Source organism: Monodelphis domestica, chromosome 8, assembly GCF_027887165.1.
Source record: "Monodelphis domestica isolate mMonDom1 chromosome 8, mMonDom1.pri, whole genome shotgun sequence".
NCBI classification, from domain to species: domain Eukaryota; kingdom Metazoa; phylum Chordata; class Mammalia; order Didelphimorphia; family Didelphidae; genus Monodelphis; species Monodelphis domestica.
The window spans coordinates 1,634,957-1,661,136 of NC_077234.1; the positions used below are offsets into that span (position 1 = coordinate 1,634,957).

General features: G+C 62.4%; 1 protein-coding gene across 2 annotated transcripts in view; it reads left to right on the forward strand.

Annotated features, from left to right (window-relative positions):
• The window catches only part of LOC100022182 (sialate:O-sulfotransferase 1), a 33,525-nt gene extending 10,649 nt beyond the window's left edge, over positions 1–22,876 (forward strand). Inside the window, exons 2-10 of one of the 2 annotated variants that reach the window (XM_056807916.1) lie at positions 1,519–1,983; positions 8,464–8,578; positions 9,027–9,211; positions 9,692–9,856; positions 9,953–10,074; positions 16,094–16,247; positions 16,643–16,807; positions 17,202–17,402; positions 21,527–22,876. In XM_056807916.1, the coding sequence (XP_056663894.1) occupies positions 1,647–1,983; positions 8,464–8,578; positions 9,027–9,211; positions 9,692–9,856; positions 9,953–10,074; positions 16,094–16,247; positions 16,643–16,807; positions 17,202–17,402; positions 21,527–21,882 (1,800 nt within the window). In that variant the 5' untranslated portion in view covers positions 1,519–1,646 and the 3' untranslated portion in view covers positions 21,883–22,876. The remainder of the gene's footprint in view (positions 1–1,518; positions 1,984–8,463; positions 8,579–9,026; positions 9,212–9,691; positions 9,857–9,952; positions 10,075–16,093; positions 16,248–16,642; positions 16,808–17,201; positions 17,403–21,526) is intronic. The other variant, XM_056807917.1, reaches the window with a different exon arrangement.
• The last annotated feature ends 3,304 nt before the right edge of the window (positions 22,877–26,180 follow it).

The window sequence follows — 26,180 nt, forward strand, 5'->3', positions numbered from 1 at the left end:
GTGGCTACCATTCTGGTCTTCTGTCTTAATTTCATTTCGGTTTTAGACCTGGCTAATCTTTATATGTGAGGCAAAAACCCAAGAAACAGGAAGTGTTTGCAGTAGAGAAGTGAACAGAGTATTGGATTGGAGCGGAGTAGACACAGGGAGGGGAAGCAGGAAAAGAAGAGACTCTGCTTTGGGGGAACCTCTTGGTACTCACAGAGGAGATCTGCTGTCTGTCTCTGTCTCTCTGTCTCTGTCTCCCTGTCTCTTCCTCTCTCTTTCCTTCCCTCCCCTCCGCTCTCTCTGCCTTTGTGTCTCTGCCAACAGGGTGGCTAATGCTTCCTTGGTAGTCACATTCCTCACCAGAGAGAGGAACCAACCAGAGAAGTTCTATGCCTGGTTGGGGAATCGCTCAGGGGTGGTGTGGGACGCGCCTCTTGTTTGGGGAGATCAGATTCACTAGAAATGGACGGACGTCACGTGGGATGGGATGGGAAGCTCTCGGAGGGCTAACCCTGCTCTCTAGAGCAAGGCAGGAGGCGCTGAACAGTGAAGAAAAATGGGTTTCTCCAGAGTCACTGATGTGGCCACACCAGGAACTCTCTGACTGCCCTACTCTAAGTGACCACAGTGGGGAAGCCAGGGGCCAAGATGAAAGCAGGATGCAGCGGGGAGGGAGGCACTTCTTCTTCCACAGCCTTGAGGAACCTCAGCGGCAGCGAAAGCAGGCACGGCCTGTCAAGAGGCCAAGGAGGCTGGGGGGAGCATGGACAGGAAACTCCTCGAATGCTGGGCCTGGCTTGAGCTCAGGGTGCCCAGGAGGAGAGGGAAAGCCTGCATTCCTGAAGGAACTCTCTAGCCTCCCGTCTCCCCTGAGTCCCTGCCACGAATGCCACTTCCAAAGGCCTCTTGTCCAGTAGCTGCATGATTGCATTAGCCACATGCCCTGGGCCCAGGGCCATGCCTGCCTTTGTCCCAGGGATGGGGCCTGCTGGGGGAGGGCCCAGGAGCAGATGGGCTATCGGGTCACGGAGCCTTTGCCCTGAGCTGGCCCAGTGGGTCCAAGAAGGTATCCAAAGCCAGCGAATGCCCGTCATTTTGCAGATGAAGAAAGCGAGGCCCAGAGGCCAGGGCGCTTTGACAAGGGAGGAAACTGAGGCACGGGGTACCGTCCGGCCCTCTGGCCACCCTGGCTCGGCTTTGCTCCTGGGCTGCCCTCCCTTAGTGCTGCTGCAGGGGAGCCCACGTGAGGGGCACAGAGGGCCGATTGAGCGGCAGCTCCCTGGCCCGGCCCCAGCTCCCATTAGTTCCCGGCCAGGGGAGCCTTTCTTCCCGGGACAATCCGAGGCCTGTGCAGCCACGGCGGAAGGCAGCTGAGGGGCTTGGCCAGCCTCCCCCGAGGTGCCCCTGCGCCCCCCTGCTCCTCATTTGCATACAGGTGCACTGGCCCCGCCCCCCGCCGCTCTGGGGGAGGGGGCTGGGGCTTCCTCCCCTCCTTTCTCCCTCGCAGTGCCCCTGTCTCTGCCCCTCCAGGAGCGGCGCCTCAAGGCTCTGACGATGGGCAGCCGGGCCGCCCCGGGCCCTGTGCAGGGAAGCCCCGGCGCGGCGGCGGCCGGATGATGGGATGAGCCTGCGGCCAGGCAGCCGGGCCGGCCGAGGGCATGGCCAAGCCTTTCTTCAGGCTCCAGAAGCTTCTGCGGAGGACCCAGTTCCTGCTCTTCGCCCTCACGGCCGCCTACCTGATGGCCGGCAGCCTCCTGCTGCTGCAGCGCGCCCGCCTCGCCCAGATGCCGCAGGGGCCGCGGCCGGCCGGCCCGCCGCCCCCGGCCCTGCTGGCCGCCGGGGCCCTCCGGACCGAGCCCAGGGCCGGGCCGCGCTGGCTCATGGCCCGCCACTCGGAGCTGCGCCAGCTGAGGAGGCGGAGGTTGGAGCGAGGCCCCGAGGGAGCTCCGGGCGGGGCCCTCCCGGCCCCCAGAGAAGCCCCTGCGGCCACCAGAGGTAAGCCCGAGGGCGGGAGGGGGGAGGGGAGGGCGGCGCCTCCCCGGTGCTGCTGGCCTCCCGCCTTGCCACCTGCTGGGCCCATCTGTGAGGGAGGGGGGAGGGGAGGGGGAGGGGAGGGGGGGAGGAAGGAAAGAAGGAAGGGTGGGGGGAGGCAGGCGGGCCGGTGGGCCATCGCGCTGAGGGGGCTGCCCAGGCCCAGGGCCCCCCTTGCCACAGGTGTGCCGGGCACGGCGCTGAGGGCTCACTTCTCCAACCCTAGCTAGGCCTGAACCGGCCTCGTGTACCTTGGCCTGAGGGACGGAGCAGAAGGGGTGCCCCGGGCGTGGTCCCAGCCCCCCTTTGCCATTTAGGGTCCCTCCCTGATGGGGCCCCGGGCTGTCCCCGTGGCCCGAGGGACTAGGGCTCCCCCAGAGTCACCCCCGCTGCGTGCCTCAGTGCCCTCCTCTGTAGAAACGGGCACAATGATGGGAGCGCCTCGTGCACAGGCTTGCTGTGAGGCTCAGAGACCGCTGGGGGCGCGCAGTAGGCTCTTCGTAGGGCCGTTTCCCCTCCGGCTCTGGGACAGCGACCGGGCGGCCCCTCCGCCTCCGCGGGGGCCACCCTGTGTTCTGGAGCCCAGCCCGTGCCGGTGTCTGGCTGTCGGGTGGCAGAGAAGGCTTTTTGGGGTGGGGGGGCCTGTGCCAGCGCTCGGGGGTGGACCCGGGGACCCCCCCAGGCTTCTGGTCTGGCTGCCCCGAGGCCGCTCTGGGCAGGCACGAATCGAGGGCTGGCAGGGAGGGTGGCCCACCCGGGGGCTTCGGGGGTGCCACCTCTGAAGGGGAGGCCCCGGGGGTGCCCCGGCTCAGAGCTGTGGAGGCAGGAGGCACCCTGCGACGGGCCAGGCCGTGGGCGGTGCCTGCTGCCACCCTCTGAGCCGGGCCTTTGGGGCAGCAGCCGGAGTGGCCCAGGACACTCGGCCCCCCCCCCGCCCTCGGGGGCTCGGCCGGACGTCCCTCACGCTGCGGCCCCCGAAGCTCCGCCGGGCCTCCCAGGCCGCAGAGCACTGAGGGACGGAAGGGCCCGAGATGGCCGGCCGAAGGGCAGCAGGGAGGCTGGCCGAGCGGATGAGAGGGGGCCCCGCTGAGGCCCGACCCGCACCCTCCTATTGCGGGCATCTCCCGGGGCCTTCGTCGTTCTCCCAGCCTGACCGGGCCGGAGAGCACAGGGGCCTCTGCGGGGTCTCCAGGAGCCACCCAGAGGAGGCCGGGAGGGCCTGGCCAGGCACGTTGGACAGGTGTTGGCTTCTGGGCCCATCACACTGCGCCGGGCTTTGGGGGGGAGGGGGGACGTCGCCGGAGGGCGCGGCAGAGGGGCAGGAGTCTGCCCCAGGGGGTGGCAGAGGGGCACAGAGTCTGCCCCAGGGGGTGGCAGAGGGGCAGAGTCTGCCCCAGGGGTGGCAGAGGGGCACAGAGTCTGCCCCAGGGATGGCAGAGGGGCAGAGTCTGCCCCAGGGGGTGGCAGAGGGGCACAGAGTCTGCCCCAGGGGTGGCAGAGGGGCACAGAGTCTGCCCCAGGGATGGCAGAGGGGCAGGACTCTGCCCCAGGGGGTGGCAGAGGGGCAGGACTCTGCCCCAGGGGGTGGCAGAGGGGCACAGAGTCTGCCCCAGGGGTGGCAGAGGGGCAGGACTCTGTCCCAGGGGGTGGCAGAGGGGCACAGAGTCTGCCCCAGGGGGTGGCAGAGGGGCACAGAGTCTGCCCCAGGGGTGGCAGAGGGGCACAGAGTCTGCCCCAGGGGTGGCAGAGGGGCAGGAGTCTGCCCCAGGGGGTGGCAGAGGGGCACAGAGTCTGTCCCAGGGGGTGGCAGAGGGGCACAGAGTCTGTCCCAGGGGGTGGCAGAGGGGCACAGAGTCTGCCCCAGGGGGTGGCAGAGGGGCACAGAGTCTGCCCCAGGGGTGGCAGAGGGGCACAGAGTCTGCCCTGGGGGAGAGAGGATGGACGGGATGGCTGGGCTTGGGAAGGAGAAGGGCCTCCTCTCCTCAGAGACGGGGCGGAAGGTGTCGGCATGATGGAAGCCGAGGAATGGGGCCCAAGGGAGCTCTGCGATGGGCCCCGCCGGGAGTCGGACAGTGGATGGCGAGGAGGCGGCGGCCACACTGCCCGGCTCCCGGGCACCTTCCTCGGTTGTGGCTGTCCTCGGCTCCAGGAGCAGTTCGAGCAGGACTGAAGGCGGCGGATGGTGGGAGCATCTGAGGCTGGCAGTGGGCCGGGGGAGAGGGAGGGGGACGAGAGGAGGAGGTGGTGGAAGATGGCTCGCCAAAGTCGGCTGTGGAGGCTGTCCGTGGGTGGGTGGCCGGGCAGGGTGGGGGCTGGAGGAGGAGAAAGCTGAATGGCCTCTTGGTGGGGGGATGGAGAGAAGACGAGCCGGGCCTGATGGATCCCCGCCAAGGAAGTGCCCGAGTGATGGATGGGGCTGGACGAGAGGCACTTTGGAGGTTAGGCCGGTGAAGGCAGGGCCTCGGCCCCGTCCCACCCGGGCAGTCCTCTGGGACCATGGCTGGAGGCAGCTCTGCTCTGCCATCCTCACGGCTGCCTCCCTGCATCGGTCATTTCCTCGGGCCACCCCCGGGGCCTCAGCCCTGAGCATGTGGCCCCCCTTCTGGATTTCTGTCCGAATGGCTCAACGGCGCCGGCCAAGCCCGTCCCTCTGGCTCACGGCACACGTGGCACGTTCGTTTCACTGCATCACATGTGCATGTACACACGTGACACGTACACATGCGTGTTTGGGCCCGTGTGCCATCAGGCGGGCAGGCAGCCCACAAACTGAGGAGGGCCCTTTCGACCCTAGCTGGAGCAACAGCCGACTCGCAGATGCTCCTGGGGCGATCCGGGGAGGGAGAAGCGGGCCCCGACCAGGGAGCAGAGGGAGAGGCCCGAGGCCGAGCTGAGGGGGAGCCCCGGGAACTCCTCGGGCTTGGAGCCCACCCACGGAAGAGATCCCGGACAAGGCCGGGGGCTTCTCTGGGCAGCGGCGGCCAGGGCTGTCCTGCTGGCCCAGCCTCAGCCCCTCAGACCCAGGGATGGACTTTCCTAGGAGGCCCAGATCCTAAGCCAGGATGGGCCACAGCACCAAGGCCTATAGGGGACAAGGGAGGCTGAAGCCGGACAGACTAAAGGCCACGTGGCCAGGCCCACGGGGCCTCTGGAGAAGCTCCATCCACCCAGCAGGCAAGCCCGGCTCCGATTTTTGCTGGGGAAATTCAGGACCCTTTTCTTCCTGGACCCACCCGATGCTGAACTGATCACTGATATTAGCCAGCATTCCAGTCATGCCTACTATGTGCTGGGTAGTGTGCCAACTGCTCACTTGGTCCCACAACAACTCTAGGCAGAGGTGCTATTGTCCTCATTTTACAGAGGAGGACACCGAGGCAGACAGGTGAAGCGACTTGCCCAGGATTACAGAGCTAGGGTCTGAGACTAGATTTGAACCTGTCTCCTGACTCCAGGCCTAGCATTCTGTGCCATCCATGTTTGGAACACTGGACTCGGGTTCTAATCCTGCCTCAAGCTTCCGCTTGCTGGATGGTATCAGGAAAAAGTAAATCCACCACATGGAAGAAAAAAGTCAAAAGTCAAAATTTCTGAGTTGAGGTAGAAAGTTGGATTTTATTGGGAGAGGCCAAATCTTGCAAGAAGATGGGACTTGCCTGCCGGGTCCCACAAGATGGCGGAGGCCCATTTACATACTGTCACAAAAGACAAGGCAGATCATCCTTCGCCCTTCCAGCCACCCATGCCAAAGCTGATTGGTTAGTTCATTTAGGAAACCCCATCCTTGGCCAAAGACAAGCAGCAGGCAATGCCCTTGTTGAGAGCGAGCTGGACTGGTGCTCAATTCCTCAAAGGGAAGGGTGGAGGGGTTTGCATGGCCGGCATCTTCAACTAAGAGAAGTGCTTCCTGGGTGACTGGTGAGGGCCGGCTGGCCGGCCGATGACCTTACGCCTAGCACTGCCCTAAAATCCAGTCGGGTTGGGGGTTGGTAGGCCACATGGGCTGGGCCTCCGGTGCACGGCCCTAACACCTGCTCTCAGGAGCAGATAGTCTGCTCGGCCAACCCCCTCCTCCCCGGGGAAGCCATCTCTCCCAGAACTCTGGACACCCGGGAGCTCTTAAAAGCAGAGGCTTTTCTGCTAGTCAGGGCCGACTGGCCTTCTCCGGCTATTCCTGCCTGGCCCTGGGACAGCCACAGCTTGGAGGCTCACTCCTTCCCCTGGCCCTGGTGAGTGGTCAGGGCCCCAGGTGCAGGGCTCTGCCCATTGTCTCTTCTTTGGAGAGATGGTTCTGTGGACCCCAGCTTGGCCAAGATTGCTGGGGAAGCCCTCGGGAGCTCCCGCCTCGCAGGAGCTGGGGACGGGGTTTCTATTGAGGAAGAACTCTGCAAGCCACGGGTGGGGAGACAAGGGGGCTACTCCATGCAGGAAAGGTTGGAGTCTGAGCCCTGAAGAACTGGCCCAAGGAGGGGCCTGGAAGAGTCTTGGTTGCAGGCAGATGGAGGCAGAAAGGTGGGGAATGGCTGTTGAGCGATCTGTGGGAAGTTGGTGGGAAGAAGCCACCGGCCAGCCAGCCTCCCAGGAAGGGCAATGACCCGCAAAGCATCGGCGGGAGCCAAGCAGGAGGCTGCAGACAAAGCGGGCCTTTCTGGCAGGCCTGGGCAGCCGGCCACCTTCCTGAAAGGGAGTCTCTGAGTGAGCGGCAGGGGCTGCAGGAGGAGATCTCCATCAGAGCCCGTCTCATTACAGCCTGGAAGATGGCCAAAGTGGAACGGTCGGTGAGGTGACGAAGGAAAAATGGGGGCTTCCTTTGCTACTGACATGGCGGCATTTCTGAGTGGGGGAACGGCCTCGCTGCCACGTGGCCTTCCGTCAGGACATTCTGGGAGCAGAGGCAGTGCCGTCCCCGATGAGCTGTGTGGAGGCATCTCAGTGGCAGCCAGGACTCCATTGAAGCTCGCCTGACTGAGCCACAAGGCCCACGAGCCCTTCGTTACTGTCCTGAATGGCCCATGGGCTGGGGCACAGACCCCCTTGGGGCCAGTCTGGGAGTGACCCCTCTGGAAGCCATTTCCTGTTCAGCATCGCAGGAGCCGAAGCTCATGGGGGCTTCAGAGGCCAGCCAGCGGCTGGTCCACTTGGCATGCCCATTGCCGTGTGTATCCTGTTGACATCTGTGGCCGGCCGTGGCCAGGGCTGTCCCTTCCCTCTGCTCACACAGTCTGCTCGGCTGGCCAGCATGGCTGCTCTGGCTCTCACCACAGGACCCTCAGGGTGGGAACTGGAGCCCCTGCCCTTTCCATCCCGGCTTGGCCCTTACACTGAGACTCCATTGGAATCTCCTGGTTCAATGCGCCAGCAGGTGAAGACAGCTGCCATCTCCCACCCCAGCACCATGTTTCCTCTTCTCTGGCTCCACATGGGGGGTTCTTCTCATTGGTCTTCACACCCCAGCCTGTGTGCCCGGCTAGACACGGCCCGGTGGATGATGCGTCCTGGGCTCTCCTGTGGGCACTTCCTGCCATCCCCTGGCCCAGTCACTCACTGCAAACGCCTTAAGGACATGGCAGAGGCTTCCACGAGCATCCTCTGGACACGGCAGAGGCTTCCACGAGCATCCTCTGGCCTCGGCAGAGGCTTCCACGAGCATCCTCTGGACACGGCAGAGGCTTCCACGAGCATCCTCTGGACACGGCAGAGGCTTCCACGAGCATCCTCTGGACACGGCAGAGGCTTCCACGAGCATCCTCTGGACACGGCAGAGGCTTCCACGAGCATCCTCTGGACACGGCAGAGGCTTCCACGAGCATCCTCTGGCCTCGGCAGAGGCTTCCACGACCCAGCCTTTTGGGGACCTTCTTAACAGGCAGAATGCTTGCTTTGTGGAGGAGTCATTTGTTTTAGAGCAAACGTTCCCAGCCTCAGTCAGCTGCTCGTCCTGTTTCCTTTTGTGCCGTTGGACAGCCAAATGTTTTCTGATATCTCCCACCTGCCCTTTCCACGAGCAGAAGCCACTCCATTGGGAACCACGATCCCTGGTCAATCCCTGCTGGCCGGAAGTTGGCAACAGCCAGGTGCTGTGCCGAGTTCTCGGCTTAACTCCCAGACCCGCCACGTGCCACGTGCGGCCTGCCAGAAAAGGTCGTGTTCTGTGAAAAAGGACATTTGGTGGCCAGAGGCCGAGAGCCAGCCTTGCTGAGGAAGGGGCTCCCTGGGCACTGGTGAGAAGGCTCTGAGGGTCATTTGTGGCAAGGGGAGGCACGGAAGCCTTTCCAGAAATGCCTGCACAGCACCCAGCGCCCTCCAGACCAAGGTGCCCCCACCTGGGCCAGGGAGGGTTCTGGCCTGGCACGGCGGATTCCTGGGAGAGCCGAGCCCTGGGTGTGTGAGGCTTGCTCAGAGCCCCCCGGGCTCCGCCCTCACCCTCTTCCACCCTCCCCCCAGGCTCCTACGTGGGCTGCTTCCAGGACAGCGGCCCTGCCCGGACCCTGAAGGGGGTGGTGTTTTACGATCTGCGGAAGATGACCGTGGCCGGCTGCCAGGAAGCCTGTGCTGAGTGGTGAGTGGGGGCGGCGGCGGGCTCGGCGCGGAGGAGGGCTAAACAGAAAGCTTGGAACTGCTGGGAGCCGCCTCCATCTCACGTGACCGCGACCCCGGACAGCTCTGAGGGCTGGGGGTCCCAGTGGACCCCAGTATGGCCTGTACATTGGCCGGATTGGACGGCCAGTGCCGGGCCCCGTTTTAGGCAGCGCGGGGGGCCTGGGGGGTCGGCCCTGGCGTGACCACGAGGATAGGCAGGTCCTTCTCAGGCCCGCCCATCCCCAATGCTGGCCCCGCCCAGAAGAGGCGAGGTCGAGGCTGCCGGGGGGCCCCCCCCCCCCCCACGGCTCCCGATCTGCCCTCAGCGCTGGACAGCCAAGGCCGGAGCTGGGGTGGGGGGGCCGCCCCGCCCCGCCCCCGCCGGGAGCCTTGGGGGGCACAGCCGGCCCCGCCCTTTTGCCCCTCAGGTCCTACGTGTTCGCGGGCCTCCAAGACGGCACCGAGTGTTACTGCGGCAACCGGCTGCCCAAGAGGAGCTCCGGGGCGCAGGAGTGCAACCGCGAGTGCCGGGGGGAGAAGGGCTCCGTCTGCGGGGCCCCCGGCCGGCTCTCCGTCTACCACGTCGGGGGCCTGTTGCTCGGCTCCTCCAGACGTGAGTGCGCCCGGCGGCCCCCTCGAGGGAGAGGGGAGGGGTGCGGGACCCTCCTGAAAGTCAGCTCCCTTCCTACTCCCCAGCCTCAGGAGCGCATGAGTGAGCTCCCCGTTGCTGGAAGTATTCAAGCAGAGACAGCAGGCTCACTGAGTAGGGGATTCCTGCCCAGGCCTCCAAAGCTCAGAGCAGCACCCTGGGGTGCACGTCTAGGCGGAGCCTTCTTGGTGCTGTCTGGCCTCCTCTTGTGCCCATCTGCCAGCCAGCTCTCAGCCCCCCATTATTCTGCCTCAGCAGAAAGGCTGGACAGGGCAAGGGGGGGGGATGGCCCATCCCCTCCACACACCAGCTTCCTACTCCCACCTGGCTGTGGGTTCCAAGACACAAGAGCAGTGAGGGGGGTGGTGAAGAGGCGTGCCCAGGCCCCTCCCCACTCCCCCCCAAGATTCTGAGGCATTCGAACCCAGGACCTCCTGTTTCTAGGCCCAGTTCTGCATCCGCTGAGCTACCCAGTGGCCCCTGCAGCATCTAACTTTTTGGACTCAGGGCCTGGAACGAAGTCTTCCCTGTGTGGAAGAGAAAGATCTGGGTGTCAGAGTGGACCCTGCCTGCTGGTCCTGGGGAGGAGCCTGAGCCTCGCCTGCTTTAGTGAGACCCCTCTCCCCATTTGGGCCCTGCTGCTGGGGTCTCTGAGGCTGCCCCCACCCATTGCCTCCCCAAGACGTCCTGGTGCTGTCCTTGCAGGTAGGACCTCCACCTACCGGGGCTGTTTCCCTGTGCCCAGCAACCTCACGGCCACCCTGGCCACCCCCCTGAGCCGTCCCAACCTGACCGTGGACAGCTGCTGCCAGCTCTGCTCCAGCCAGGTAAGAGCAGCCCTTTTCCTGAGCCCTTCCCAGCGTTTGGGGTTGGGCATTGCCATCCAGTAGTCAGTTGGAAAACACCATGCGTCCCCCCACCCCGGGGGGGGGGGGATTCCCAGAGTCTGTGTAATGGGGCAAAGAGATGTGGACTGGCAGCCTCCCTGGGGAAGAAATGGTAGGAAGCAGCAGAGCGGGCCAGCATTAAGGGAAAGCAGAGAAGGCTTCCTGGAGGAGGTGGGGTGGAATGCAGACATGAGAAAGCATTCAGCCTGTCTTGTTCCTGCCACCTGTATCCCTGGTAGGAGTCAGATGGAAGGAGCCTGGGGGGAGGGGCAAATGTTGGGTTTTTGGGGGCCAGAAAAGGTTCCCAGAGCATTTTGTATTTGCTGTGGGAGGCCACGGGGAGCCACTAGAGCTTAGTGTGGGGTTGGGGGGCACTTTAGGAAGTCACTTTGGCGGCTGACTGGAGGATGAACTGGAGTGGCGGAGCCCTGAGGCAGGTGGGCTCCCTGGAAGTGGTGGCAGTAATCTGAGTGAGTGGCTGAGGGCTGGCTGTGGGGGGTCAGGACTGGCCACAGACTCTAGTCTTTCATTCCCCTTTCGAGGGCCACAGCCTGGGCTGGTGTGGCAGGATGAGAAGTGCCCGTCACTGCTCTGGCCTGGCTATCCTTGGTCCTTCGCAGAATGGGCACAGCATCCCCGGAGCAGCAGGCGGCCCGAGAGGAGGGTGTACGGGCCTTGGCCTTGGGGCAGTCCAGGGCCTGGTCATGTCTCGGAACAAGGACTGGGCGGTCAGAGTTTTCAGTGCCGTTGCCCCAACTGGCTGGTGATGTCGGTGCTGGGAGTGTCCCTCCCAGCGTGGGCTTCTTGGACCCGGCCAGGCTTGTCAGAGCGGTATCTGTCCCCTCACATGCTCTCGGTGCCCTTGACCCCTCCCCATGTCCCAGCCCCACCCCAAATCAGTGTGGGGGGGCATTCCAGAGCAGCTCCAGCCTGTCTCCTGGTCAGTTCGTGGTTGGACCTCCCCAGAGGTGGCCAGGCTGACCATCAGACAACGGACATACCATCCAGCACCAGGACTGTCCTCAGTGGCCTGATGAGACCCTACAACACCTCCTCCAGACCTTCCTCAACCCCCAAAACCCCAATACCGACAACCTCTCTCTGGCCTTGTGTCTGGTCCCTGCCTCTGCAGAGAGATCTGGGCCCAAGGGAGGGATGCACCGGGAGAGCATGAGCCCATCACCCAAGGGGGCATGGCAGCCACTTCTGGAGGGTGGCTTCCTCACAACTGTCTTCCCCACGAGAGAGGGTGTTATGTTTATTTAATTAATTAATTAAGAATGGTTTCCCATGGTTCCATGATTCATGTGCTTTCCTTCCCCTCCCCTACCACCTCCCATAGTCAATGAGCAACTCCCCTGGGTTTTACATGTGTCATTGATCAAAATCTATTTCCATATTATTGATATTTGCACTGGGGTGATCGTTTACAGTCTTTGCCCCCAATCATGTCCCCCTTGACCCATATGATCAAGCAGTTGTTTTGCTTCTGCATTTCTGCTCCCACAGTTCTTCCTCTAGGTGTGGAGAGCTTCTTTCTCGTAAATTCCTCTGGATTGTCCTGGGTCATTGCGTGGTTGCTAGTAGAGAAGTCAGTTACATTGGATTGTGCTACAGTGTATCCGTCTCTGTGTACAATGTTCTCCTGGTTCTGCTCCTCTCACTCTGCATCACTTCCTGGAGGTCGATCCAGTTCACATGGAATCCCTCCAGTTCATCATTTGAACACAATAGTATTCCATCACCAACAGATACCACAATGTGTTCAGCCATTCCACAATCAAAGGGCATCCCCTCGTTTTTCAATTTTTTGCCATCCCAAAGAGCTGTTAAATTTTATTTGGTTGGACAGAAATATATTTAATTGGTGGTTGCCAGGGATTTAGTTTCTAAATCCCAAAATGAATTACTCAAGTAAATGGAATCATGGTAATTTATTTTTACAATAGAGGGAAGATACTAAAGAGGAAAGAAAAGGAGGAAAGAGAGAGAGAAAGCTCTGGCTTCCTCTGAGCCAGGTAGAAATTCTAAGGCACCAGTCGGGGGAAGGAGTCTCAAGACAATGGGCCTTTCTTGGAGGTTCACACCTCCAGAAAGGGCAAGGAAGGAAGTCAGCCTTTATACTCACCACGGTGACCATCTAAAAGGAAAGCAGTCTGAGGTCTCCTGCATGAGCTCCTCCAGGGGTCCAGTTCCACAGCCAAGTGTTCACTCCAAGCCCGAGTGACTGAATGATGTTCACTCCAAGCCCGAGTGACTGATTGATCCTTGTGTGCCTGTGTTTCCACTATTTAAAGACCTTTTTCTCTTGTGTCACCTCCCCTAAACTTTATGTCTACCAATCACAGCTGACGCTCCACTCCAGGATTGCTCACTTTTTCACACGTAGGTCACAGACCTCCCACTCAATGTATGAAATGGGTGTTCACACCTTTTTGTGGTTAAAATGGGTAGACCTACTTTAAGTACTGGATTTACACTTTGGGGATTACAATTTAATCTTTACAATCAAGGAAGCGCCAAGTACCATTGTTGTTACAGTCAGGGGGGAGCCAAATCCAATCTTCACAGAGCGCAGCTATGAATGTTCTTGAACAAGTCTTTTTCCTTATTATCTCTTTGGGGTACAAACCCAGCAGTGCTATGGCTGGATCAAAGGGCAGACAGGCTTTTATCGCCCTTTGGGCAAAGTTCCAAATTGCCCTCCAGAATGGTTGGATCAATTCACAACTCCACCAGCAATGCATGAATGTCCGACTTTGCCACACCCCCTCCAGCATTCATTACTTTCCTTTGCTGTCATGTTGGCCAATCTGCTAGATGTGAGGTGATACCTCAGAGGTGTTTTGATTAGCATTTGAGAGGATATCCTTTGACAGCAGCCAGGCTCTCCCATCATTTCACTGCATAGTGTTATCTGAGCCCCAATGTGGCCCGGCACCTTCCAATGAACCGCAGATCGCCACCACAATTTGGGGCCAGCAGGGCTGAGGAGGGGCCTCTGCCATCTCCTCATCAACTCCCCCAGTCTCCTCTGTTCTGGATTCTGGGCTCACACACATTCCAGCCCTGGCCATCATTCAGGGTCTGGGTGACCCGATCTCAGCCAGGAAGGTTGGGAATGCCAAGAGTCAGGAGAGCGATGAGCAAAGGGCCGTACACCTGTTCATTGTTTCCTAGGATGACTGATCGGCCAGTCTGTGGGTTACAGGTAGGAGGAGTGTCAGTAGAAGCCCCGCGGAGGTAGAGTGGCGGTCAGGGACTCACTGACCATATCAGCTGGGCCAGACCAGACAAGCCCCTTTCTGTTCCTTGCAGCGGCGTCTACAGAGATTCAGAGCATGTCTCAGGGCAGCATTTCATCCCCCTTTTAGTTTTCTCTGTGGAATTTCTCCTCGTCTCGTCTTTGTCAGGATGATAAATGTGAATGGTTTGGGGACTGGCTTGGTCTGGATCTCACCTTCAGTGTATTTTCTGATTCTCTGGGGTTTCCTAAGCACACCATGACGCTCCCCACAAATGGGGAGACGAGGGCTTTCCTTGGATCATGCTTACACCTTGCACTCCTTTCCCTTGTTTGAAGGAGAGCCGATAACAGTGGGTAAAGGAGGCAGCCTTGGGTGTTTCCATTAGCCACCCTGTTGGCTCCTGGATTGAAATATAGAGGCAGAGTTGGGCCTGCATGTGCTTTCACGCTGAATGTTGTCCACACCCTATTCTGCATGTCCAGAATAATGCCGTGGACTTTGCTTTGGTGGCTATAGAATCAAATGTTCCAGCTATCTTGGCACTTCCTTTCAATGGGGGGGGGGGGATCCTTCTTCCCGGGGCTCTAGTCCTGGGACTGTCGATTGGGTTTCTTATTTGCCTCCAGGGTGATGCATAGAATTGGTCTCTTCGCCTCTCTTCCTCTCCCTGGTTTGGGCCTCAGGCAGAGGCTTGTCTCACAGAGCCATCAGGTGGCTTCCTTTGCGCCCTGCTTGTAACACTGCCTGGCTTCCCTGGCGAAGCTCTCTTAGGCTCCCAGTGGCAGAGCTCTGGGCCTTTGCCGCCAGGAAATCCCAGACCCCACAAGGGACCGCTCGATGGCTCTCTCCCTGTTGGACGCCCTCCCCGTGATCCAGCGACCAGGGGCTGCTGGGCCCCGGGAGGTCCTCTCAAGGCTCTTCTCTCTCGCAAGTTGTGGGTGCCATCTTGGCTTGGTTTCCCGTTTGGGGTTGTTTGAGCTCCTGGCTTCCTGTCCAAGTTGTTCTTCTTACACTCTTATTTGTTTGAATCCACCAAGCCCACCGCCGAGAGCCCTGGGGGAGTAGAGACCCATCGGCCACCCGTAGGCCAGCCGAAAGCCGGCATTAGCTCAGGCCTGACAGGCATTCGTGTCCCCTTCCTCTGTGCCGCCGCCTTGGCATTCCCACCTGTTCCCGCCTCGCACTCGGTGCCGTGCCTCCTTAGAGCTTGCTTTGTTTGGGCCTGGTCCTTCCCAGCACCTTCCCTCTCTAACCCCCCTCCCTTCCCCCTCCCGGAGCTGCCCGGCCACACGAAGCCTACCTCCATGCGGTTCACTCTTGTAAGAGAAGACCCGAAAAAGCCGCAGCGCCCTGCCTTTGATGTGCTCGCCCACTCTGGAGGTGGAGCGCTGCATCCTTGGTCCCGAGGCCCTCCGGTGGCTGCGGAGAGTAGCGGCACCTTCCTGCTCTGCTCCGCTCCCTCTGTGGTGCTGCCATTCGTTTGTTTTTCTCTCTGGGATCTTTTTTCCAGGTCAGTTGTTTTTGCCTGTGAACTGTTTTGCGGTTTCTCATTGTTTTGTGGAGTGGGCTTCTACGGGGTCCATTCTTGTTTTCAGTCTGTTGCCCCAGGCAATGTTTTATACCTCCTCTACCAAACTGGGGTGTGTGTGAGGGCGTGAGTGTGTGTAAATGTGTGTGTGAATGTCAGTGTGTGTGTGTGTGTGTGAATGTCAGTGTGTGTGTAAATGGGTGTGTGAATGTCAATGTGTGTGTGTGAATGTCAATGTGTAAATGTGTGTGTCTGAGTGAATGTGTCTGAGTGTGAATGTGTGTAAATGTGCGTGAGTCTGTGTGTGCAACAAACATTGTAACTCTTAAAAGGACTCTTGTGTCGTCTCTTCCAGGGCTTCTAGCTGACTTTGTGCTTTGCTCGGACGAGTCTTGGCGTCATTTGCTCCCTCAGTGTTCCCGCCTTGGGCATCCCTGCCCCAATAGATGAGCTTTTGGCGGGGGGATTCCCTTTGTTCTTCCAGCCTGATCCCCAGCTCGGCCCTTTCTGTTGGGGGGCCTGGGAGAAGGTCTGGGCTGCTTGTGCAGCTGCTTCCTTGGGGTGTTGCGTGTGGGGTTCCTCTGGGGTCTCGGGGTCCGCTCAGCCCTGTGAGGCCTCTGAGCCAGGGACAAGGGCTGAGCTCTGGGAGCTTTGGTCCCGGAGGCCCGTCTGAGTGCCCAAAAGGGAGGGCGGGCCCAGGCCTGTGAGGCTCCGGGAGGATCCACTCGCGGGGACGGCCTCCCGCGGAAGTGGTCGCTCGCTTGCGCTTATGAACTCTCCTCCTTCCATTTACTCCGCTCTGGGGCGCACGGGGAGCCCCCCGGGGACCCCGGGACAAGGCCTCCTGGGAGTGAGCCCCGGCCTGGGGGCCTCCGAGCCGAGTGCCCACACATGTGGCCGATGGGGGGAGAAAAGGCAGGGCTGGGGGATCCCGGACACACGCACACCCTCCCCCTTCACCCTGAGACCGTTTCTGCACGTGTCCCCGGGGACGGCGTTCGAGGGGCCTCAGATCCCGGGGCACGCACGCACACGCACATGCATGCACACGCACACGCACACGCACGGCACTGCCGGGGCCCTCGCCCACGCTGCTCCGCCTCTCGGGCTTCCTGTCCTGACCCCGGAAGTCTCCGGCCTTCCCCGGCCTGCCGACGCCTCTCCTCCTGGTCTGCCCCGGCAGGAGTTCCCGCTGGCTGTGGTCCGAGGCCCCGAGTGCTTCTGCGGCTTCCCCACCCCGAGCTTCAGCCTGCAGGACGCCGTGGACGCGGCTCTCTGTGCCGGGAGCCCCGAGGCTGCGGCCAACTACTGCGCCGTCTACCAGACGCCCGTCCAAGGTGAGCCGGGGGGGCCCGAGGGGCCTTGGCTGCGCTTCTCCTGGGAGCCCCCCGCGCGCCCCCTCCTCCCTCTCCCTGGATCTGCGTCCGCCTGTGTTTGCCCTTCGCCTGCCCGACGCCCCTTCCGACAGCTGGACGTGGGGGAGGCCCAGAGGCCGGACGTGCTGCCCCCCCCAAGGGCCGGAGGCGCGGCCAGGCTCGTGCGGGTTCTGGCGCCCTCTGAGGGCGGCCAAAGCAGAGCCCGTCGCAGATGTCCCCGGCAAGTGGGCGTCGGCTCGCTCTGCCTCCGGATGTGTGGGGGAGGGGGCCAGCACGGCTGCTCTCCGAGCCCCGGGGCGCGAACAGAGTTCTGCGGGGCTCTGGGGGCCACCGACCGCCTCTCTCGTCCCTCGCAGACACGCGCTGCACCGACCGCAGCTTCCTGCCCGCCAAAGCCCAGGTCTTCGTGGCCCTGTCGAGCTTCCCCGGCGCCGGCAACACGTGGGCGCGCCACCTGATCGAGCTCGCCACAGGCTTCTACACCGGCAGCTACTACTTCGACGGCACGCTCTACAACAAGGGTGCGCCCGGGGGGGCGAGGGGGGGCCTTCCTGGGGCACCGCCTCGACCCGCCCCCGTCTGGCACGCTTGCCCCTGCTTTTCTACCTCTGTCCCCTCCCGCTGCTGGGCCCTCCCCGCTGCATAGAAGCACGGTGGCTCCCTATTGCCTCCAGGAGCCATGACAGAAACGCTCCACTGAGCGTTCAAAGCCCTTCCTGGCCCAGCGCCCCCTTCTCGAGCTCTCCCTCCACCACGTGGCCGTCCAACCTCCCTGCCTTCCTCGAAGTCCCAGCTAAAACGCCTCCTCCTCCAGGAAGCCTTCCCCAAGCCCCCTCCTTCTCGGGCTTCCTGGGACCCCGTCGCCAGTGTGTCCACTCGTGGCCTCCAACCTGACGTCCTTTTTCTGGCATTAAGGTTTTAAAGGGGAGAAAGACCACTGGCGGAGCCGGAGGACCATCTGTGTGAAGACTCACGAGAGCGGCAGGAGAGAGATCGAGATGTTCGACGCCGCCATCCTGCTCATTCGGAACCCGTACAGGTCGCTCGTGGCCGAGTTCAACCGCAAGTGCGCCGGCCACCTGGGCTACGCCACGGACAAGAACTGGAAGAGCCGAGGTAAGTGGAGGCCGAGGCCACCCCCAGCAGAGGCCTTCCAGCTGCACCACTTTAGGGGCCATTCTGCGGCACCCCCCATCTTACATTTGGAGCCTCCCCCTCCCTTCCCCCTCCCTCCCTCCCTCCCTCCTTCCTTCCTTCCTTCCTCCCTCCCTTCCTTCCTTCCTCCCTCCCTTCCTTCCTTCCCTCCTTCCTTCCCTCCTTCCTTCCTTCCCTCCTTCCTTCCTTCCTTCCTTCCTTCCTTCCTTCCTTCCTTCCTTCCCTCCTTCCTTCCTTCCTTCCCTCCTTCCTTCCTTCCTTCCTTCCTTCCTTCCCTCCTTCCTTCCTTCCTTCCCTCCTTCCTTCCTTCCTTCCTTCCTTCCTTCCTTCCTCCCTCCCTCCCTTCCTTCCTTCCTTCCTCCCTCCCTCCCTCCCTTCCTTCCCTCCTTCCTTCCTTCCTTCCTTCCTTCCTTCCTTCCCTCCTTCCTTCCTTCCTTCCCTCCTTCCTTCCTTCCTTCCTTCCTTCCTTCCTTCCTTCCTTCCTTCCTCCCTCCCTCCCTTCCTTCCTTCCTCCCTCCCTCCCTCCCTCCCTCCCTTCCTTCCTTCCTTCCTTCCTTCCTTCCTTCCTTCCTTCCTTCCTTCCCTCCTTCCTTCCTTCCTTCCTTCCTTCCTTCCTTCCTTCCTTCCTTCCTTCCCTCCTTCCCTCCTTCCCTCCTTCCTTCCTTCCTTCCTTCCTTCCTTCCTTCCTTCCTTCCTTCCTTCCTTCCTTCCCTCCTTCCTTCCTTCCTTCCTCCCTCCCTTCCTTCCTTCCTTCCTTCCTTCCTTCCCTCCTTCCTTCCTTCCCTCCTTCCTTCCCTCCTCCCTCCCTTCCCTCCTTCCTTCCTCCCTCCCTTCCCTCCTTCCTTCCTTCCTCCCTCCCTTCCCTCCTTCCTTCCTTCCTCCCTCCCTCCCCCCCTTCCTCCCTCCCTCCCATCCGTAGCCACATTGCTGCTCGCCTCTCTTTACCCCCCTTCACTTCTGGACCGGCCGCATCACCTCCCGGTGACAGGATCGACCCTCATAAGAGAGAATAAAGCTCAGAACGGAGGCCCAGCAGGTGCGCCGCGGTGGCCGCCCCCCGCCTGCTCTCTGCCCGCTCTGGGCACTCCCCGGTTTTCCAGGATGCCCGTCGGCCTTCCGCTGCCAGCCTCCCCCTGGGCTGCCCCTGCTTTCGCCTCCGTCCCGGCTCGCCGTGCGAGGCCACAGCAGAGGCGCCCAGATTTCTGAGGTGCTCGTGCCAGCCGAGGCCCAGTTTGGGCCCCAGACTCTTGTGCCTGCCTGGCATCGTGCCCGGGCCGGCTCTTTGGGCACCCTCTGGCCTGTGTGGTCTCCTGCCCGGAGAAAGGAGCCCTAAGAGCCACTTAGGTGGCGCTCCCCGTGTGCCTGGCATCGTGCCGGCACGTCATGATGTTGATCGCACTTGAGCCTCATACCAACCCTGCCCCCTTTTATTACATCTGGGGAAACTGAGGCTGCTGGCGGTGAAGATGGCTGGGCAGCATCTGAAGCTGGATTTGAACAGAGGTTTGACCCGCCGGGCGGTGGGCTGGGCCTCCCCTGAGGGTCCGGGGGCCTGCTGGGCGGCTCGGGGCCCAGCCCGGCTCCACTCCCTGCTGGTGCCCGAGGCAGAGTCAGGGAGATGGAGGAGGGCCCCGGGCCAGGCCATGCGCTGAATCGGCCCCGCTGGGGAGCTCCTGCTCTCCGGGACCCGGCCGGGGTCTGGGCCCACTCGGCGTCCCAGGAGCGCGTCTGGCCACGGCTTTCTGAAGGCCGGAGAGAAGCGCTGGGGGAGGCCCAGAGGTGGAGGCAGGGAGGCAGCGGAGGGCGGAGAGGCTTCCAGAGGGCTGGAGAAGTGCGGCCCGTGCGGGGGGAGCTGCTCTTCTCCAGCCGCCCGTCTCCCGGCCTCACCTGCCGGCCCCCAGGGAAGGACTGGATGCCCTCGTCTCTCAGTCCCCCAGCCCGGCTCCCCCCAGCCTCTGCCCACTGCTTGTTGCCTTGCCCCCCCACCCCCCGCCCCAAACTCAGCGGCCTCCGAGAACTTGCTCTCATCTTCAGTCTCTTCCTCCACCATCCTGCCTTTCCCTCCCCCTGATTCCCCCCCTGGGCATCACTGCACGGACATTGGCCCTCTGAGGTCTCCCGGGGGACCCCCTCGGCCCTCAGCCTTCTGCTGATCTCGCCTCGATCAGTCCCGGATCAGATCCAAATGAGGGAAATCCTGGAGCTGCTCCCCGGGGCCAGCCGGAGCCTCATCCCAGCCCCTCCATCCTCTGGACGTCGAGTCCCCCCTAGACCCTCCTGGCGGCCCTCTGCTGGCCCTCCTCATCCTCTGGTCCTTCCAGCTTCCTGGGCTGCTCCCCTCGAGCTCCGGGCAGAAACCTCTGCCCTTCCCTCCCGTCCCATTTGCTCGCCTGCCACCTTCCCCACCGGACCGTGAGTGCCCTGACATCAGCACATCCTCAGCCCTTGTCCCTGGGCCAGTGCTGGCGAACCTTCTTGAGACTGCGTGCCCGAACAGCACCTTCGAGCTGCTGCCACATCCTCGGGATGTTCTGACCGAATGACTCCTAGCAGAGGGACTGGGGGCTGCCGGCGTTCTGTCTGCTCTTCCCTTGGCTCATGGGCCGTCTCTAGGTGGGTGACGTGCTCGTCCCCTGCCACCTGCCATCTTTCCCACAGGAAGGCCCCGCTTCGGCTGGGCTGGCTCGCCAGTTCTGATGGTGGCCGTCAGTGGTCTCTTCTGGATCTGGGTTCAGGTCCTGGAATCCGGAGGTGATGATTTCCCTTTGTGAGCCTCAGCTTTGCCACTGACCAGCTCTGATCCGTGTCTACAGAACCTGCCAGGACCTCCTTGTTGGAGCTCGGTCGAGAATCGGCCCCTCTGTGGGGACTCTTTGAGGCTCTGGTGTTGCCGGCAGCACTCGGGCCCGAGTCGGCACTGACTAACTGCGTGGCGATGGTGGCGTCTTGCTTCCCTCCAACGCCCTCAGAAGCACTTGTCTGGAGAAACCGTTGGCCCATTTTTCGGATGAGGAAAGTAAAGTCTGGAGAAACAAGTCATTTTCTAGGAGTCTCCCTGGTCTTCCTATGGCTGGCAGCGGAGCCAGAGCTCTGCTTCCACTCCACCAGGCTACAGGCAAGCACCTAGTCGAGGCCAAGGGAAGTAGGTCCAGGAAGATGGAGCTCCGCTCCACGGAGAGGCACCACGTGTGTGTCGGTGCCACGCGTGGGGAATCCTCTGTGGTTGGATGATGAGGGCTGCAGCGGCAACTTCACGGATGCCGGCTCTTCAGGGGAGCCCCAACTCAGGAGACGCCTCTGAAGCCTGCTCGCTCCCTGCCAACAGCGTCTATGCTGAGCTCGTGGACCTTCTGGGACCACCATGTCGGGGGTTCTTCGTCAGTTCTACTGCCTGGAGCCCAGCAGAACAAGCCTGATCTCTGCCCCCCCCCAAGAACCCTTCAAAACTGGGCCTTCCTTTGTGGTGTCCTGGCTGGGAGTCCTGGTGGGTGGGCGGCCCGGCGACGTGGTGCCGTGCCGTGGACAGCGTGGCACAGAGGCCGTGGCCAGGCCCAGAACGGAGCTGCAGGAGGCTCAGCTGCTCTCAGGAAGGGGTGGCAGTTTGTTCTCGGCTGCGAAGGGCTTCCCTCTTGGTCAAGCAGCGCCGCGCTTCCGGACATGTCACGTGGCCGCCGCTCCTCTGTTGTGTCTGGGGGTCCTGCCAGGATCCTACCAGGCACATGCTGGCCACTTCCCTGCAAGCTCTAGAGGGCCAGAGGGAGGCGAGGACGGCAATGATAATCCAAAGCAGGAGCACCACCAGCAGCCGGGCCTGACAACCACCAAACAAGTGGGCAGGAGTTGTGGAAGCCCTTGATGGAGCCCCCGGAGCTCAGAGGCCACGACTTGCCACGCTCACGTGGCCAGCACTTGTGTGTGTTGGGGGGGGGTGCGGTTGGGACCATGGTCCCATGCTGGGGGCTTCTGTCCAGGGACGTGGTCCAGGAAAGCTGCAGGGAGGGTCTCTGTCCGGGGGGGGGGGAGGCTCGTCCTCAGGTGGCTCTGAAGGGGGGGGCGCTGACCACTGCTCCTCTCTCCTGCTCCAGAGTGGCCCGACTTTGTCACCAGCTATGCATCCTGGTGGTCATCGCACGTCCTGGACTGGCTCAAGTATGGCAAACGGCTCTTGGTGGTCCACTACGAGGACCTTCGCCGGAGCCTCCTCCCCAAGCTGAGGGAGATGGTGGCCTTCCTGAACGTGTCCGTGACCGAGGAGAGGCTTCTGTGCGTGGAGAGCAATCAGGAGGGGAGCTTCAGGCGCCTGGGGGGCCGGGCCCAAGAGCCCGAGCAGGCCTTCACGGCCGAGATGAGGGAGCTCATCGATGGCTACATCCGCACTGTGGACCGGGCCCTGAGGGACAGGAACTGGAATGGCCTGCCCACAGAGTACGTGCCCAGATGATGGGGCCTGGCACCATCCCTCCCACCTGTGCTCCCCCATACGTGCACACCCACTCACACTCAGACATGCGCTCACACCCACTCACGCTCAGACACATGCTCACACCCACTCACGCTCAGACACACATGCACACCCACTCACGCTCAGACATGCGCTCACACCCACTCACGCTCAGACATGCACTCACGCTCAGACACGTGCTCACACCCACTCACACTCAGACTTGCACACCCACCCACGCTTACACTGACATGCACGCACACCCACCCACGCTCACACTCAGACACGTGCTCACACCCACTCACGCTCAGACACGCACTCACGCTCAGACACGTGCTCACACCCACTCACACTCAGACACGTGCTCACACCCACTCACACTCAGACTTGCACACCCACCCACGCTCACACTCAGACACATGCTCACACCCACTCACACTCAGACACGTGCTCACACCCACTCGCGCTCAGACACACATGCACACCCACTCACGCTCAGACACGTGCTCACACCCACTCACGCTCAGACACACTCCCACAGGCTCTCAGAAGCCCCTAGGTTTACAGCCCCAGTGCCTTGCTGGGGTCAGCTGAGGAAGGCAGTTTTCCTTGACTCTGGGAAGCTCTCGGGTGGGGCATTCCCTGATGCTGCTGCTTTGGCCTGCCTTGGAAGGTTCGGGCCCCCGGGTGCCGCTAGCTGCCAGGCGAACGGATTGCCTTGTCACTCCCACATAAACGCCTTGGCTGGGACTTAGAGACTCCTTATTCGTTCCTGCTCCAGGCTGGCATCAGAAGCCCGAAGGGATGCTCCAGGGCCCCGCTTTGGGCTGAGGGAAGCTGGGGGAGGCCCAGGAGTGTCCTGGGAAGGCCCGGGAGTGGGTGTGGGGTGGAGGCTGGTCGGACGGAGCCCAGAGGGGCCCTCCCTGTTCCAGTGGGCTGGTCAGGTCTGTTCTGTGAACTCTAATAACTCGGCCTTTCTGGGTCTGCGTCTGTACTTGGTGTCTGTCTGTCTGCCCGTCCGCGTGGCCCTCCGGGGCGACCCCAAGAATGGAGCCTCTACGCGGAGAAGCTGGGGGACATCTAGGAAGGTCCTCCGGGGTGCCAGGCCTGCGCTCTGCCCCAGGGTACGAAGAGAGGCCGCAGACAGTCCCTGCCCTGGGGGCCTGAGCGCCTCACCCAGGCTGGCCCGTGAGCCTCTGTGGCCTGGTCACACCCGCTCAAAGGCGCCCTTCCCCCGCTCCTCGTGGTTGGGGAACTTCAGGGCTCTTCTGGCCTCCTTGTTGTGGAAAGCTTCTGTATGGGTAGACTTGGGTGGGGCTCGGTGAGTGTTTCTAGTAGAGTGAAAATGTTCTCGAAGCAAGTCGAGGCCGTGTACAAGCGGCCTCTTGTCCCTCCTCCCATAATCCTCTGCGCTCCGAGCCTGGCCGCCCCCCCTCCCCCCAGCCGCCTCCTCTTCGGGCTACACACAGTGTGGCCACGTCCCGAGGGGCCCTTCTCTGGATGGACTTCCGGTCAGCCGTGGCCGCCCTCCAGCGTTGGTGGAGCCCTTGTCGGCCCCCCCGGTGCGGCGGCTCGAGGCGCCCCGTCTTCCACTCCCTTAAGCGGCTTGTCCGGGACAGGCTGGGGAAGCCGGGGTTCCGTCACGTGAGCGTTGGGCCGGGCTCCGCCCCCACGTTCCCCCCTGCTTGTCCCACTCTAGCTGGCTCCGCCCACTGGGGGGCTCCAGCCAGTCTGGCCTCGTCACTTCCTTCGAGAGGGCCCTCAAGAATGGGCCCACAATGGCTCCTGCGCAGCCGCCTCTGCTCTTCCTGTGGGGGGAGCCCCGCACGTCTGGGCACTTGGCCCCGCCCCCACCTCTCAAATATCCCCAGAGTCCCGTTTGCTAGTTCCTTCAGCCTGAGGGAGAGCCCCTCCCCCTCCCCCTCCCCCTCCCCTCCCCCCCTCCAGGGTTCCCACTTTGCAGATGAGGGGGGGGGGGGACTGTCCAGGAATCTGGCCGGGCGCCTCCGACCTCGACTGGGCTCCGGCTCTTGCTAACAGGAAGCACGTTTGTGTCTGCCAATTCCGGCGGCGGCGGCGCTCTGAGAGCTGCAGAAAGCAGCTTTGGCTTGGCTGGCCTTTGGCGCCCCCTCTTGTCTCCTCCGGTGACGACCCCCCTCGCTGGTCTGGCTCTGCACCCCGTGAAAGGCTGTGGAAGGGTCTCCTTTCGAGGGTGGTCAGAGGGCCGCCCGGCCCGGAACCAGCTCAGGGTGAGGAAGGACCGGCACCACTCCAGACTGGAAAATGCTCCCAGTGGTCTTGAAGAATTGCCTAGTTGGAAGGCCCAAAGGGATCTGCCCCGTTGGACAGGATTCGAACCCAGGTCTCCCTGCCTCGGGCAGCACCTGCCCAGGATTAAGAGTGGACCTTGAAGTAGCTGCAGGGGGAGCAGTGGGGGAGGGGGCGATGCAGGGCCTTGACCGGGCCCATCTCCCATCCTCATGATGGAGGCCTCCCGAGGGTGCACTTCAGAGATCAAGGCTCCGGGGAAGCAGCCAGAGGCACCTTGGGCTCCTCTTCCGTACCGCGCCTTGCGCTGGGCTCCTGCTGGGCCTGGGCTTCTGGGCCTGATCCGGAGCGCCAGTGGGGCAGTCCGGGGGGAGGGGAGCCCGCCAGTGGGCCAGCGCCGCGGGTGCCCGGCGCCGAGGGGGGCGACTCTAGCCAGAGCGTCGGACGGCCCCGCAAGGGTGTCCCTCCCGGCCCAGAGTCCCTGCAAGACGTGCCCAGCAGAGGGGGCTCCCCCTCACTCGTGCACCGGCCCAGAGGGCCGCCATCCTCGCAAGCGTCCCAGAAGGCCTGGCAGATGGTCAGGACCGGACGCGCCTCCCTCCCCAGCACAGTCCACTTCCAGGCGGGGGGGGGGCCGGGGCCACAGATATGGACTCTGGGGTCACCTGGCTATCTGCAGTGGTCGATGGGTGTGAGTGTGTCGTGTGTCTGAGTGTGTGTGAGTGTGTAGAGGCAAAGGCAGACGTGGAAACTGTCCTGGGTGAGGAACCTGCCAGGAGTCTCCCCTGGGCGGACGGTCATTCCAGATCAGGAGGATGTTGGGGGGCTGCAGAGCCGTCAGCACAGGCCGGGTTCTCCCGGCTGCAGAGCTCGAGGCCTTAGAAATGGCTCTGCGGCGCCGCCGGGCCACGTCCCCAAGTCGGTGGGGCCTGGACGAGCCTCGAGGAGCTCCCACTTTCAGCCTCAGTTTCCCCCTCTGCAGGATGAGCTCATTGTCAGAGGCGGCCCTTCGTGTCTTCTCCAACTTGGTTCTTGCAGATCTCGGTGGCCCCAGCGGCGACCCGGGAGCTGCTTGTGGCCCTCGTCTGGGCGCGGGGCAAGGACGGTGCCGGAAGCCCGTTACTGACAGCGCTGGGGGGGGGGGGGGCGACTGGCAGTTTGTTCACTTCTCCAAAGGTAGAACCTGTCGGCTGCCCTCAAGGGCTCCGTCTCGGGTCGTGGCTGTTCTGGAAAAGGACGACAAACGTGTCTGCGAGAAACAGCCCCGAGAGGAGCAGCCACGCAACGGACGGACAGACGGATGGACGGCAGGGGGAGGGGCCCGTGGACGCAAGCCTCGGCCCGTTTGGTTCGGTTCTTCGGCTGCCCAACCTCAACCTCCCTCCATCCCTCTGCAGCATCGCCCCGCCGGCCCCTGAGCCGCTCGGAGGCAGCCAGTCGTGCCACCCCATCTGGCTGGTCCCTGCCTGGCACGAGGGGGGGAGGGTTCGGCCAGCACCTTCCCTCCCTCCGGGGCTCCTGCTGGCTGCCAGAATGGGAGGGGGGACACCGCCTGGACGGGCCCTGCCGAGCAATGCCTTGTCTGCTGAGCCCTCGGCACAGCGCTTAGCCTACAGGGGCCCCTCCTCCCGAGCCCCCCGGGGACCTTCTGAGGAACCGGCCTTGGACTCCTCCTCCTCCTCCTCCCTGCCTGCCTGCCTGCCTGTCTCTGTCTCTCTCTCTCTCTCTCTCTCTCTGTCTCTGTCTCTCTCTGTCTCTCTCTCTCTGTCTCTCTCTCTCTGTCTCTCTCTCTGTCTCTCTCTGTCTCCCTCTCTCCATCTCTCTCTCTCTCTGTCTCTCTCCCTCTCTCTGTCTCTCTCTCTCTCTGTCTCTCTCTCTCTGTCTCTCTGTCTCTCTCTCTGTCTCTCTGTCTCTCTCTGTCTCTCTCTCTGTCTCTCTCTGTCTCTCTGTCTCTCTCCTTCTCTCTCTGTCTCTCTCTCTCTCTGTCTTCCTTTCTCTCTCTGTCTCTCTCTCTCTCTCTGTCTCTCTGT